General features: G+C 43.6%; 1 protein-coding gene across 1 annotated transcript in view; it reads left to right on the forward strand.

Moving 5' to 3' along the window:
* The first annotated feature begins 9,404 nt into the window (after nucleotides 1-9,404).
* Nucleotides 9,405-14,640, forward strand: part of BMP3 (bone morphogenetic protein 3) — a 43,253-nt gene continuing 38,017 nt past the window's right edge. The window contains exon 1 of the mRNA XM_026676449.2: nucleotides 9,405-10,087. Within this exon, the coding sequence (XP_026532234.2) occupies nucleotides 9,730-10,087 (358 nt within the window). The 5' untranslated portion in view covers nucleotides 9,405-9,729. The remainder of the gene's footprint in view (nucleotides 10,088-14,640) is intronic.

The raw sequence follows: 14,640 nt of genomic DNA on the forward strand, positions 1-14,640 counted from the left end.
AACATCCTAGGATCATGTGGCTACCATTTGCAAACTTCCCAGCTGGCTTCCCAGCAAACGAAGTGAATGGGGGACACCGGACTGGCTTAAGGATTACATGATTCACTTAGTTAACTTCACTTAGTTGAACTTAGTGGCTCCTTTTAACAACCATAGCAAAAAGGGTTGTAAAATTGGACACAGATCATTTAACACCTGTCTTGTTTAGCAAAGGAAATTCTGGCCCCCAATTGTGGTTGAGAGTTAAGCAGTGGTGGGTATTCTACCAGTTTGGCCTGGTTCGGGCGAACCGGTAGTAAAAAATGCCCCACCCGTGCTCTGTTTTTTGCCTCCTGGGCCTCAGGGGAGGCTTCTGGGAGCAAGAATAGGCTCCCAGGAGGCTTCCATGAGAACCAGGAGGCAAAGAAATGGAGCGCAGGGGTGTTTGTGCTGCACACACAAAAAGAAGCCACTCCCACCCAGTCACATTGCCACGCCCACCTAGCCACACCCACAGAACCAGTAGTAAAAATATTTGCATCCCACCCCTGGAGTTAAGGACTACCTGTATACAAAGAGGCCTTAGCATCACAAAGGTGGAAGGAAGAGAAGATTGTCAAAATTTAAACCATGATGAAATATTTCACACCATGGTGGCGCAGTGGTTAGAATGCAGTTTTGCAGGATAACTCACTGCCTACAACCAGCAGTTCGATCCTGACTGGCTCAAGGTTGACTCAGCCTTCCATTCTTCTGCGGTGGGTAAAATGAGCACCCAGATTGTTGGGGACAATATGCTTACTTTGTAAACCGCTTAGGGCTGTAAAGCACTGTGAAGTGGTATATAAATCTAAATGCTATGGCTATTGGTATTTTAAGGATGTTCACATCACATTTAAAAATCCAGTACTAAAATCTATATTACAAAGCACAAGGAACCATAATGTTGTGAGTGTTGAGGCTACCTCTTGCTGCTGAAAATCAATTTAGAGAAACGGAGATAGATGGTGCAAAGCAAATATATTCAACCAAAAGCTCATAAGCACTGTGGGTCACTGTGGACTTTACAGGAGAAAGTTCTGGTAAAAAGTCAGAAATTTGCCTCTCTATAGAAGATAGATCATTGAAATGAAATTGATGGCATTGGTGATGTTACCTAGTTTGGTAATGAAACATCTGTAGGAAAACCACCAAGTTCAGACAGCATCAAGGACCCCACAGTTCAACCCTGAGCTAAAAGTATTTTCTTCAGTCATCAATGTCATTGTTGGGAATGTTTTCTATGATTAAAACAATTGTTTTGCTGAGAATGTTATTTTTATTTCAGACAATACCAATACTAACTGATGACTGATGTACCACTTAGGCAATGGCAAAAGGCTATGTCCAAATTTGTCTGCCAAGGCACGAAATTAAGAATTAAATGGAAATTGCTGCAGGATGCCAAAGAAACAAGGGTTTAGGGCAGGGGTGGGCAAACTACGGCCCGCGGGCCACATCCGGCCCGTTGGTCTGTCCAATGCGGCCCGCTCCTGAAAAAAATCGCTGCCATTGGTCTGTCCAATCCGGCCCGCCCCTGAAAAAAAATCGCTGGGCGTGGCGTATTGCCCTGTGCCACGTGGCCCCCAAAGCTGCAAAACAGTGTGGAGCGATCTAGGGGTAGGAAAGAAAAGAAATTTGCAAAGGCTTCGGCTGGGAGTTGAAATCACCTTTGAGTGCGACCTCTCGAAGGTGACTCCCGCCCGATCCCCCCTTTTTTCCCGGGGCTTCAGGCTTAAACTTTGCAAAGGCAAAGCTTGCAGGCTGGAGCGTCTTCCCGCCGAGGTCAATGCGGCCCCCGAGGAAAAGTTTGCCCACCCCTGGTTTAGGGTTATAAGACTTAAAATTATATTTTATAGCTTTTTGTTTGGAGTGAGTGACTTTGAGAAACAGGAGGTTAATGGAACTGGAGGGGCATGATTTAAGATTTGGCTGGCACAGGTACTTACGGTATAATAAAGTTAAGGTCAATTTAAGTTTTAAAAATCATTTCATTAGATGTGCCATATTGAGAATCCAAAATAGATCTAAGGCAAAGTTGTCTCCTTAAATCCCTTTATGATTGTTAGTTACCTCATGTAGGTTTTTATAGAAGATAAATTATAAACAAAGTACTTAATTTATGTTGAATGCTGATTTTTTTTTCCTCAAGGAGAATTTAAGTTAAAAAGAAGACTTGGAATTGGAAGGTTATACATGTCATTGGTTTTCCTGTGATCAGCTAATGCAAATATTTAAATTTGATAAAAGTTATGAGTCTAAAAATGGTAGGAGTGATGTAGAATTGTGTGCAAACTACGATCACATTATTTGTTAAGATGTACAAACTTTTACTGAAAATGGAAACAGAAGACAAATTAAAGTTGGTGTGATAAAATTGGCTAAAAAAAGTATGGATGGAATATACAGCTGGATCATATATAGAAGAAACAGTTAAAATGTACACTGAATTATAATGTTAAAGTGAACTTTGGTAAAAGGATACATAGCTGTTATTATTTTTCTCTCAGAAAATTAATTTTCTATTGCAATAGAATATTGCAATATTTAGTACAGTATTGCTACAATATTTAGTACAATATTGCTACAATATTTAGCACAGTATATTTCCTGTTAGTTAATCTATTGCAATCATATGTGGGGTTTATTTATTTACCTTCCTTGTTGCTGAAATGTATTCACTCATCTAGTGAGTGAAGACAGTGGGAGGTTTAAAAAAAACTTTATTATGTCCAAAGACCAACATAAAGGAAGTTTCAAAGCTCAGCTGTTATCTTCAGTGAATCCTAAACACACCAAGAACAGTTTGATAATGCTTTCATTAGAAAGGTGATGAATGGAAATTACATTCTGCAATCCTTTCAAATAACTTCTATTGCCCCCCACTTTCTGACAAAACTCTGATCTTAACGTAATAAAAACCTACAATGTGACAAAATCCATGGAACATGGCAAATATCACCCAGAAGTGGAAAGACACACACATAGGCAGCGGGGAACGTAAGTAAATCTGAGTAATCAAAAGTAAACAAAATTAAAACTTGCAAGGAAATGGAAATTATTTCTTCAAGGTGTGTTCTTCTTTCTTGTGCTCTATAAATCAGCGCTTTTGAAGTTAGTTAAATTACAGCAAAAAACCATGTCTTTGCCTGTAGGGATGAAGAAAATAGAATTGATACAAAGGTTTAAAATTATGGCACATATCTAGTAACCACATGATCATAAAAACAGTGATGATTGAAGATTAATTTGTGTGTGTTTCAAGTATGCAAAAGGAGGAAGATTGTAAGAAAAGGCAGCCCAGTCAAGAAAGGCTGGTGTTATGTCGTAACATACAAATTGAATAAATATACACATCTGAGGATTAGTGATGGGTTTTATTTGGAGATTGCTTCTATAATCATCTTCTCCAAGGGTACTGAGCCAACATACCAGGATTCATTTAGTGACTGTTCAAAAAAAATGCAACAGCACAGAAAAAGTGACTTATAACCATTTTTCACACTTTACAAGCATTGTAGCATCTCCATGGTTAAAATTCAGAAACTTGGCAACTGTTCAGAAACTTAGCATTTAACAACTGTGACAAGAAAGGTCATAAAATGGAACAAAATTCACTTAACAACTGCCTTGCTTAGCAACAGAAATTCTGGGCTCTATTGTGGTCATTAAATCAAGAACGACCTGTGCCTTCTAGATTCTAGAAGTTCTAGCCATGAGGAACAAACCATATTAGAAGAATACAAGATTAAGTTTTTGATATTTTTTTTAAGCCCCAATCTTCAGCTTCATTAGTGCTTTATTCTTGAGAGGTCTCTAAAGCAGATCCTGAGTTTCTCAATGAAGCGTAAAGATCTACATATAGATCTCTTCTTTCTGTTCAGATAACCATCACCAGTGGACAATTGTAAGAGCCTCACTAATAAATAAAATTATTTAAATAAATAAACAAAATAAATAAATACATTCCATGCAGAGTTTGTGCTCGAGGATTAGCTATACAAAATCAGTTAAATCAGATGAAAGATTGGTCTCTTGTTTCTGAAAAGAGTGCAGAGAAGAGCAGCAAAAATGTTTATGGGGCTGGAGGCTAAGATATACAAAGAACGGTTGCAGGAATTGGATATGTCTAGTCTAATGTAAAGAAAGACTAGGGGGAGTTATGATAGCAGTCTTCCAATATTTGAGGGGCTCCTACAAAGACGAGGGGGGTCAATCTATTTTCCAAAGCACCAAAAGGCAAGATGAGGAACAATGGATGGAAAGTAACCAAGGAGAGAAGCAACATAAAACCAATGGGAAAATTCCTAAAGGTGAGATCAATCAACCAGTGGAACAGCTTGCCTCCAGATGCTGTGTGTGCTCCATCACTGGAGCTTTCAAAAAAAAAGACTGAACAAGCATTTGTCTGAAATGGAATAGGGTCTCCTGCTTGAGCAGGCTATTGGACTAAAAGACCTCCAAGGTCCCTTCCAATTCTATTATTCTGTTAAACTCCCTTCTATGTCTATGTTAGTAACTAGCAATTGAACTAACAGCTCATTAGCAGTCCAAGCAAAATAGAAATGAAGTATAAAATGAAATAATTGCTATGCTGCTACCTTGCACTCGGAACAAAAAAAATTCTTGGATTTGAATCCTTTTCAAGATCCAAAGTTTTGTTTGTGAAAAAAAAACTACCTTGATCCTTTACGCTAAATGATTTTTAGATTGCAATTTTTTTCTCATCCTCCAATCTTAAAATTCCTGTTGTTCTGTGTGCACAATAGACAATTACGAATAAATATGGATTGTGTTAATGTGCTATACATCAATGCTACACATTTCTCATTTTTAGTAACCGTGCTCATCAAACCCGACTTTTAGAAATGAATTATTTGTTTACTAAATTTTGTACATCATCCATCTCAGCTAAGTGACTTTCCTAGGGTGCTTTGGCACTAGAAATACAAACTGTTAACACGGCTACTTTTTCAGAACCCCACTTTAACAAATATTTTTAAGACATGTTTATCAGATAACAACACCCTTCAGATGGCCTTGGCATTTCTCTGACGCTGATAAAAGCACCTGCTCTAGATACCAGATCAGATTAACTGCAATAAATTCGATAAGGAATGCAGATTAACAGTTCTTCTTTCTTCTTCCACATTTCTGGTGTCATTGGATTTGAAGGTTGTATGTTTCATTCCTGAATCAAGGGACAGAGATGAGTAGATCAGGGTAGAACTTCAGTGAAGTTTTGACGTATTTGTATCATCAGCTTCACTTCATTTCCCTTTAAAAAAGGGTGCAAACAGCTCCTGAAATTTTGACTGCGAAATTCTTGGCTGCATTGAAAGCGTTCTTAATTGGGTCTAGGACAACTCACCACAGCCAACTTGCCATGACATTTCACCGCAGCCAACTTGCCACAGGAAACTTGCCATGGGACAAGAGTTACACTAATATCAAGAAATGGTGGAATAGAATCATTTAATAAAGGGTGCCAGAAGAACAAAATGAAATGTGAATAAAAGTGTAAAATATTTTTTTTAATCATTTTAAATACTTAAATGGAATTGTTGAACTGTCCCATGGCAAGGTGGCTGTGGCAAGTTGTCCCATTTTGTTCTTAATCTTCCTAATATTTGTGTGCACACATAGCTGCTTTTCTTTGCTTGGCTGGCATTCCCGGCATGTGTACCGGTATTGTCTCTGTGTGTGCACACTCACCCAATAACAAGCAAGACATGGCTTGGAAGCAGTTGGGCCAAGACTTCCACATCTACTTTCCTGCTTCAAGAAGTATTTTACTCCATTCAAGGCGTTTTGTAAAGCACCCCTCTCAAATACTTTGCCCAGCATTGCTCGCGATAATCATCCGATCCTCATTCTCAAACCACAGCCAAGGCAGGAACAGAATGCTAGCAAAACCCACAAAACATCGCATCAGGAGGTTGCACACTGAAGCCATTTGCTGCCTTGTGCTTCTATTTGAGCTTTGCAACGTTAGCTGAAGAACAGGATGTAAATGCAAGGAATTACTGTTAGCCCACCGTGTATCAAACCCATCTAGGGAAAACAAATCAATGGGTGCTTCGTGATTGCTCCAAAGCAACTTTCCCTTGAAGGTCTAAACTACATTTAGATTGGACATTCTCCAAAGGGTCTTAAAGGCCATCCTGTTGGTGCTTGCTTGAAGTGACTAGACAAGAACATACATGGATTTCATTTCTATTTAGAGAGGAATAATACTTCTTGCAAGGGAAACAAAGGCATCATTGCCCTCTCCAACAAATTCACACGCAAAACATGGCCAAAGTACAGTAAATCAGAAGTAGTCTTATGATTTTAGCTTCCTGTGATGTGCCTGGTTTGATACCTATTTCCAATAGTAACTAGTAATTCAGCTAACAGCTCATTAGCAGGCCAAGCAAAATAGAAAAGAAGTATGAAAAGGAACTAATATTTGATGTTGTTAATGGTGTGAATGCTAAGCACAATTTTAGTTTAAAAACATTTAGTCATTTTGATGTACTGCTATTGTTCCGAAGTCGGTGGTTCTTTACGTTCTCTTCCAATGTCTTTCCGAAATGATCCTTCTAAACCAGGGGTCCCCAATCTTTGGGACCTCAGGGATTACCAAACTCATAATTTTAAATCCCAGGGACCACTAATATGAATTTTGACTGATGGTGGCTTACTTAAAAGCACAGCCGAAGATCTAAAGATTAGCTAGAAAGCAAGAAATCCAATGGTTTTCTGTTTTCTAGCTAATCTAAATCTCCCAGCACGGCAGAACAGCTGATGGTCGGGGGGTTGGAAGAAAAAGCAACGTCGCGGGCAAGTTTGCCAGGTAAGGCGTGAGTGCGCGGGGAGGGTTTCTGCGGGCCATGTGGGCAGCGCAGCCTGGATTTATTGCTTTGGGGGGGTGCTCTGGGGATGACATTTCTCTGCGGACCACCAAAATTTTCTCGCAGACCATCAGTGGGCCGTAGCCCACCAGTCGGCAACCACTGTTCTAAACTACATTTCAACACAGATCTTGTAGAATGAGGATCAAATTCCCCATCAGATTGGGTAGATGAATTCTCTGCATTTCTCATTGGAAAGCAGATGTTCTCTATCAATTTCTCCATTTCTTTCCTCTTAGCAGTGAAAGCGTCAGCTCTCCTAAACATGCCCTTGTGAATGTTTCTGTTCGAGTTTTTCTTTGGGGTGGAACGAAGTGTGGGAAGCCGGAGAGATTGCCAACTGTGGGGTCCTTGATGTTCTCTGAGGTTGGGTGTTTTTTAACATGCAGGCAGCACGCAAAACCACGCCCTCTCTGGTCCATGGAAAAACCTCTCTCCACGGAACCGTTCTCTGGTGCCCGAAAGATTGTGGGGGGGCTGCTCTAGACTAGGACTAAAATTCCCAGGATGCCCTTTGGCAGTGCTGGCTGCAGGTAGGAAATTCAGGAAGCAGGCAATCGAAAGCACCTGGAAGGTATTTCTTTGGGAAAATCCAGAATAGGTCCCATCTTCTTAAAAATATCCTGTTCTTTCTTGGGCCTACAGCAAACCCACCTTGCCATTTGTCCATTGGTTTTTTTAAAAATGCCAATTTTAATAACCTGCATTGCATCTGCTTCCCAAGTGTAGGAAAAGTGTGTTAATTCTTAAAAGTCCACCTAAAGGAGCTGAAATCCATTACCATTTGAGCATCTTTGCAAACCCAAAAGGCCATAACATTCCAATGTCACGCCTTGGCCCAAGGGCAGCAGTTTAAGCAAATCTGGACTACAGGTAGTCCTCGACTTATGACCACAATTGAGCCCAACATTTCTGTTGCTAAGTGAAACATTTGTTAAAGTTAGTTTTGCCCCCATTTTACGATCTTTCTCACCACGGTTAAGTGAATCATTGCTAAGTTAGGAACACTGTTAAATGAATCTGGCTTCCTCATTGACTTTACCTGTCAGGAGGTTGCAAAAGGCGATCGCATGACCCCAGGACACTGCAACCGTCATAAATATGAGTCAGTTGCCAAGCACCTGGATTTTGATCACATGATCATGGGGGATACTATGATGCAGGGGTCCCCAAACTTAGCAACTTTAAGTCTTGTGGACTTCAACTCCCAGAATTTGGCATAGCTGGCTGGAGGATTCAAGTCCACAAATCTTAAAGTTGCCAAGTTTGGAGTCTTCTGCTATAATGGTTGTAAGTGTGAAAAAATATACTCATAAGTCACTTTTTTCAGTGACGTAACTCTGAACAGTCACTGTGAACTATTGTAAGTGGAGAACTAGCTGTATTTCCCCTAATTTTGCCTGTTGACAGCTGACAGGAGAATGAGGGAGAGTTGGGGCTACTTAAAATTACCCGTCCAGCTTTCACAGCCATATTCTAGACGTGTTGGGATTACAACTTCCTGAATTCCTAGCCTCATCCAAAATTCGAGAAGGTCGAATGTGAAGCCGCAATCCAGGCAGTGGCGGATAAAGGCTGACTGGTGTCCTAAGCCCTGACAAATCTTGGTGTCCCCCTCCTTTATACTTACAAGATTTTTTCACAAATCTTCATTGGGGTTTTTTTTTTCTTTCCAAACTTTGTGCTGCCCCCTTTGGACCTGGTGGCCCACACACGGGCTTAGTCTGCTTAACGGTTAATGCACCACTGAATCCAGGCAAGCTCCTGTGTTTCCTCTCTCGGGATCTTTCTATGTGATATCAGCCTCACCAGGCTGTCTGAAGACACCGGCCTACCTTACAGGGCCGTTGTGTCCAACGGCACGATCGTTTGAACGGAGGGCATGGAAAACCAGGAAAAAGAACAGCGAGCAAGCAGCGCCGCCTTCCGTTCTCTCGCTGCGCCAAGACCTTCGGCTGGAGCAGCTCACTCGAGGGTGTCCCCCCCGCCGACCCCAACTCTCACTTTCTAACATCCGGATGGACAGATGTTTCCCCTTCCCCAATGCGATTGCACCGGTCGGGCCGCCCAGCAGCGAGCAGCCCTCCCCGCAGCCCCTCCCGTTTTTAGCAGGACCTTGTCCCGGGGTGGCGGGGTCGCCTCGCCAGCCAAAGCTCGTCCGGTTCTTCTCCCAAACCTTCTCCGCCCGCCTCCGCGACCGATCCAGCAATCCGGGGCAGCGGATCGCCTTGGCATCGCGGGCGGGCGGGCGGGCTGGCTTTGAGGGTGGCGCAACCCCCCCTTCCCCTCCCTTTTCGCTGCGAGACTTTCCCTTTCGCAGCCGGCTCGGCTCCGAAAGGAGGAGGAGGAAGAAGAGGAGGAGGAGGAGGAGGAGGAGGAGGCGATTGGCTGCCGCTTCGCGGGCGCTGCGAGTCCCGCACACACACACACACGCCCGCCGTACAAAACTCAGCCCAGGGCTGAGCCTGCCCCACTCGAGAGACAGGGGCGAAGGAACCTGCCGGAGCTGCTGCTGCTGTTGCGCGCGCGCCCGCGTGCGTCTCCCCGCTGTGGCGCTCGCGCCGGCTTCTCCCTTCGCCCCGCCGGCAGGTTGAGAGCCGCCCTTCCACTCACACACGCCCGCCAGAAGAGCTCCTTCCCTCCCTCCCTCCCTGGTTTCTCGCAAAACCCACCCCGCCCCACCCGCGGCCGTGGCAGTGGCGAGGCTGGGTTGTGCGCTCGGCTCCCGCGCGCTCCGGACTCGAACGGGCGGCTTGAGGGAGCGAGTCCTCCTCTACCTCCACCTCCGGCACCCCCCAAGGCAGCGGTGGGAGACATGGCGGGCTCTCCGCGCGCGCTGCTCTGGTGGGGATGCCTGTGGTTTAGCTGCTGCAGCCTGGTGGCCGAAGGGTCCGGAGAGCGCCCGGGCGGCTTCGCTAAAGGGAGCGTAAGGCGAGGGGTCGGCGGGCGCAGGAGCCCGGCGGCAGAAGCTGAGGCGGCCGAGCAGCAGCAGCAGCCTTTCCCGCCGCCGCCGCCGCCGGTGGTCTCCGCCGGGGACAAAGTATCGGAACACATGCTGCGCCTTTACGTCCGCTACAGCGGTCGGAGTCGGGATTCGGAAGCGCCCGGAACGTCCCGGCTGCTTCATCTCCGTGAAGGCAACACGGTGCGGAGCTTCCGAGCGCTGCCGGCAGGTGAGTTTCCGAGGAGGGCTCGCGCGGAAAGTGGGGAGCGCGGGGGACGGGCAGGCGGACGTTTCCCTCAGCGCGAGGGTCCCGTTTGGCGTCCAGGTGAGCGGGGTTGGGAGAGCGAGGCGCGCGCGGCTGCTGACAGGTGCGGCTCTCACGGGGCTTCTCGCTCCCCTCAGGGCGAAGGCGCGCGCGCGCCCAGACGGGACTTTGGGGTGGGTGGGGTGGGGGCCGCATGAGCTGCGGACCGGCTGGCGGTCGCAGGTGCGCAATTAAATAGAGGGAGGGGGGGAGAGAAAACCTCTCGCTCGCGCCGGCTGCACGCGCCGTGGGTCGCGCGGCTTTAAAAGCGGCGCGCTGCTGCGAGGAAGAGTCGTGGTTGCCAACCGCCGGAGGGCGAAGCACACAGACACACGCGCACAGACACACACACGCACGCACGCACGCACACACACACAGCCCTGGACCTCCTCCTCGTCTGTGGGTCGCTGGGAACCGCTTGAACAAGCGCCCCGTGGCTCTTGCCTGCCTAAACCAAACCTAAGGCGTTGAGGGAGTTTTATTCCGCTAGTATAAAGTTGTACCAGAACTTACCAAAGTTCGTTTAGTGACCGTTCAAGGTAATACAGGGGCACCGAAACAGGTGACTTAATCACCTGTTTTTTTCACAGCTGTGACCCTCCTGTGCTCATGGGGTCAAAATTCAGATGCTTGACAACTGATTCCTATGTATGACGGTTGCACTGTCCTGGGGTCATGGGATCCCCTTTTGCGACCTTCTGACAAACCAAATCAGTGAGGAAGCCAGATTCGCTTAACAACCAGGCTACTTAGCTTATCGACTGTTAGTGATTCACTTAGCAACCGTGGCAAGAAAGTTTGTAAAATGGGGCAAAAGGTGCTTAACAAATGTCTCGGTTAACAACAGGAATGTTGGGCTCAGTTGTCGTAAGGGTGAGGACTATCTGTATCAGTATCCATGAGGCATCTTTGGAGTGAACTGTGGACGCATTTCTAAGTCAAAGAAGGAAACTGGGGCTGCGAGGGTCCTTTTTCTTCTGGAGGGATTTTCCCTATAAGAAGGGTGGGACACTTGTTTATATAGTCCATGTTAAAATAGAAGCTGAAGTAAACTTGTCCTGGACCAGCTACAGGGATTAAAAATGTTCTGGCAGGGAAGGTGACCGGGAGCAAACGATAGAGAAGTTTCTTGCATAAACAGGGTTTGTTTGCAGAAATATTCCATATCTTTAAAAAAAACGACTTCCCAGAGCTGTCAGTCTTAGAACCTACGGAAGACCTGCTATAAGTGATTAAAAATAACAAGGGGAGGTAGGGAAGACAGTTCACATCCAACTGAGTAAATCCTTTTTTTTTTTTAAATTAAAAGCAGAGTATAGCCATGGACTTTAATTTAACTTCACCAATTATTAAGGGCTGCTTCTAGGCATTTGATCTATTTTTTTTTTCTCAGGTATAAATTAGATCCTGAGAAACTATGACATGCTGGAAAGTTTGCGGCTGCTAATAAAAGTTGCCCTGCCGAAGACTCTTAACAGGCAGTGAACGAAAGTTCATTGAGACGTCAGGATCTGCGGATCTCTTTTGCGTCTTGTTCCAGTGAATTCTCTCGAGGGATTTGGTGAATGATTTGGCAGCTGGACCACGTCCAGAGTCTCGTCTCAAAATCGCTGTACATAGATTTATCCCTTATGATACCTCCCCCACACCCAAAAAATAATTCCTACCTGCTCAATTGAGAAAGATATTGTTTTTGAAACCTACAAGAGAGTAGCCACGTCTCAATCAATCAATCAAAACAGAGCTGGAAGGGACCTTGGAGGTCTTCTAGTCCAACCCCCTATACCATTTTAGACAAATGGTTATCCAATCTCTTCTTTAAAACCTCCAGTGTTGGACCTGCCATAACTTCTGAAGGCAAGCTGTTCTACTGGTCAATTCTCCTTAATTCTTCTCTTATGTCTTAGTTAATTCTTCTCTAAAACTGTCTCTTAACAGCATTACTTAATGTTTTAACTGATTTTTATATATTAGGTGCCTTATAATTAGAAGCTGTTGGAGTAGTATAAAAATGTAAAGCAGGGGTTGAAACTCTAATCCAATAGTATAAATAAGAAAGGGAAAAAATCAATAGAAGTTCCACTTTGTACCTATTAAGCCTTTTGGATATAAAGGTTCAGCTTTCTCATCCAATCCTGCATATGCTTACTTGGAAGTAAAATCTGCCTAGCTCAGCATTTTAGTTAGAAGTAATCAGTTGGCGTATTAATATGATTAAGCACACAATAATATAACGCAAGAAATTATATTGCATCTGAGCAGGATAATCAGTCTGATAATTTATGTTCCTTCTGAACAATTCTTTGTCCATTTCATTAAACAGCCCATTGCGCAGAGGGTAATTTGTTCCTTGTTATACTTCTTTGCATAAATTCTATGCAGCTCAGAATTGTATAGGCCTGAATCAATTCCACAAATCAAATTTAGTATAGTGGTTATGATGCTGGCCTGGAAACCAGGAGACTGTGAATTCTAGTCCTACCTTATGCATGAAAGCCAGCTGGGTGTCTTTGAACTCACATCTTCTCAAAGGATTGTTGTCGTAGGGAAAACAAAGAGGAAGAATGAATGTGTGTGCATGTGTCTGTGTGTGTGTATGTCAAGGTGATGGATATATATATCCATCACCTTGACTTATTTATAAAAAACAATAAAGGCAGAATACAAATCTTTAAAACTCAAGTCTTTTTTATACTATACATGTGGAACTCAAAATCTTGCTTATATGAAAATCAGTGTCATTAGGTATTCGATCTCTGATGAATATTCAGTAAGTTTTTTCTGCAATCCGAAATCTAATTACAGAATTGCAACGAGGCTCAGTAATATTTCATACTCTTATATTAGCATATTTACTGGGCCTACAAGTCAGTTTTATGTGCATCTGTTGCTTACGTAAAGAAAGAGATGCAGTAGGCTACTGAATATGCAGTTAACCATAAGTTATTTTCAGCATGCTTCTAAAAACATATAGCTCTGTTTGGAATAATTGTAAGTTTGATGTGGTCTGGAAAAATTCTCCTGCAATTCTACAGGGGATTCAGCTATTCCCTAGATAAACTACTGAAAATATTAACCTTTTTTGCACAATATATTTCGGGACCAAGGTATTCTTATAGAGATAGGAGTTATTTCTTAGCAAAAGAATCCAGGCATGAATCCACATGGAATACTGAAAACAATTGACATCTCAGAATTATTGGATCTCCAAGTTACACTCAAGTTTTACTCTGCTGCTCTTTGTTAACTATCCGTCTCCTAGCGTTGACCCGTAAACAAAGGAATTCCGCTGTCATTTAGACCATTTTAAAAAAAAAACAATTCTGTATGTTTCAGCAGGACGAAATGAATCCCCATAGATTCTAGATCTGATTTGAGGAGAGAGAGAAACTGTTTGGAGACTAGAGTGTTTTATTTCTCCAACAGGGCAGGGCAATTAATTTTCCCACATAACAAACTGGAACCGGAGGGCTGAACCAATAGGGCTGTGAAGCTGCAGAGGCATGAATGCATTTCCGTATGTAAATTGGAAAAAAAAACACACAATGGTTGGCTTCAAAATAAAAGCAATGCAGTTGTATGGCATGCATTTCATTTCTAATTTCCAATTGACCTCACATAAAATGCCCAGGTCTTTCCTAGGTATATTTCTAACACATCTCCAGGACATTGAATTCTCTCACCACCAAAACTGAATTTGGCACGCTGGTTTTGCCGGAAGTTAAATAGCTAATCATGCACATGTTGTATCTGCCCTATGCGGAACTCCGAAATAGCCTATAACTCCTGAAAACTTACAATATTCATAATTATTGGGTTCAGTGGAATGGTCAAAATGATTGTGTACCAAAGAATAAATATCTTCCCCGAGAACGATCCATGACTGCTTCTTTCCCTCTTTCAGTGTCTTTCTAATTTTTAACTTAGAGGGTTGTTGTTTTTTCCTGCTGATATTTTCTACTGAAATAGGAGGCTTGCTTGCTGACTATGTAGGTTCATTTAGCAAGAACTCCCGCTGTGTTCAGTTATGTTTATCCGCAATAAGTGCGTACAACGGCAGACTTAGAGTTATTTTCTTAGCCGTCCAAATCAAAAGGAGGGAGGGTGTTTTGTCAAATTGGGTTGTTGACCACTTGTGGCTATTACCCAGTTGTGAGTAACCTGCTGATGCACCACGAAATGAATTACTGCGTGCCTTTCTGACCTTAACGCTGTTGCAGTCAAAATCTATAGCTAAGTTATACCAACATTGCAGTTCCTGAAATAATTTGCTTCTATGCGCAACAATATGAAGTTGTTGGTTTGGATGTGTCAAAAGACAGTCTTCCATTTAGTCCTCCAAGAGCTGTAGTGGCTCAGTGGTTAGAGTGCGGTACTGCAGGCTACTTCTGCCGACTGCCGGCTGCCTGCCATTTGGCAGTTCGAATCTCACCAGGCTCAAGGTTGATTCAGCCTTCCATCCTTTCGAGGTGGGTAAA

The sequence above is a fragment of the Notechis scutatus genome, chromosome 4 (genome assembly GCF_049901735.1).
Source record: "Notechis scutatus isolate UNSWTSFEM ecotype Mainland chromosome 4, rNotScu1.2, whole genome shotgun sequence".
In the NCBI taxonomy this organism is placed as follows: domain Eukaryota; kingdom Metazoa; phylum Chordata; class Lepidosauria; order Squamata; family Elapidae; genus Notechis; species Notechis scutatus.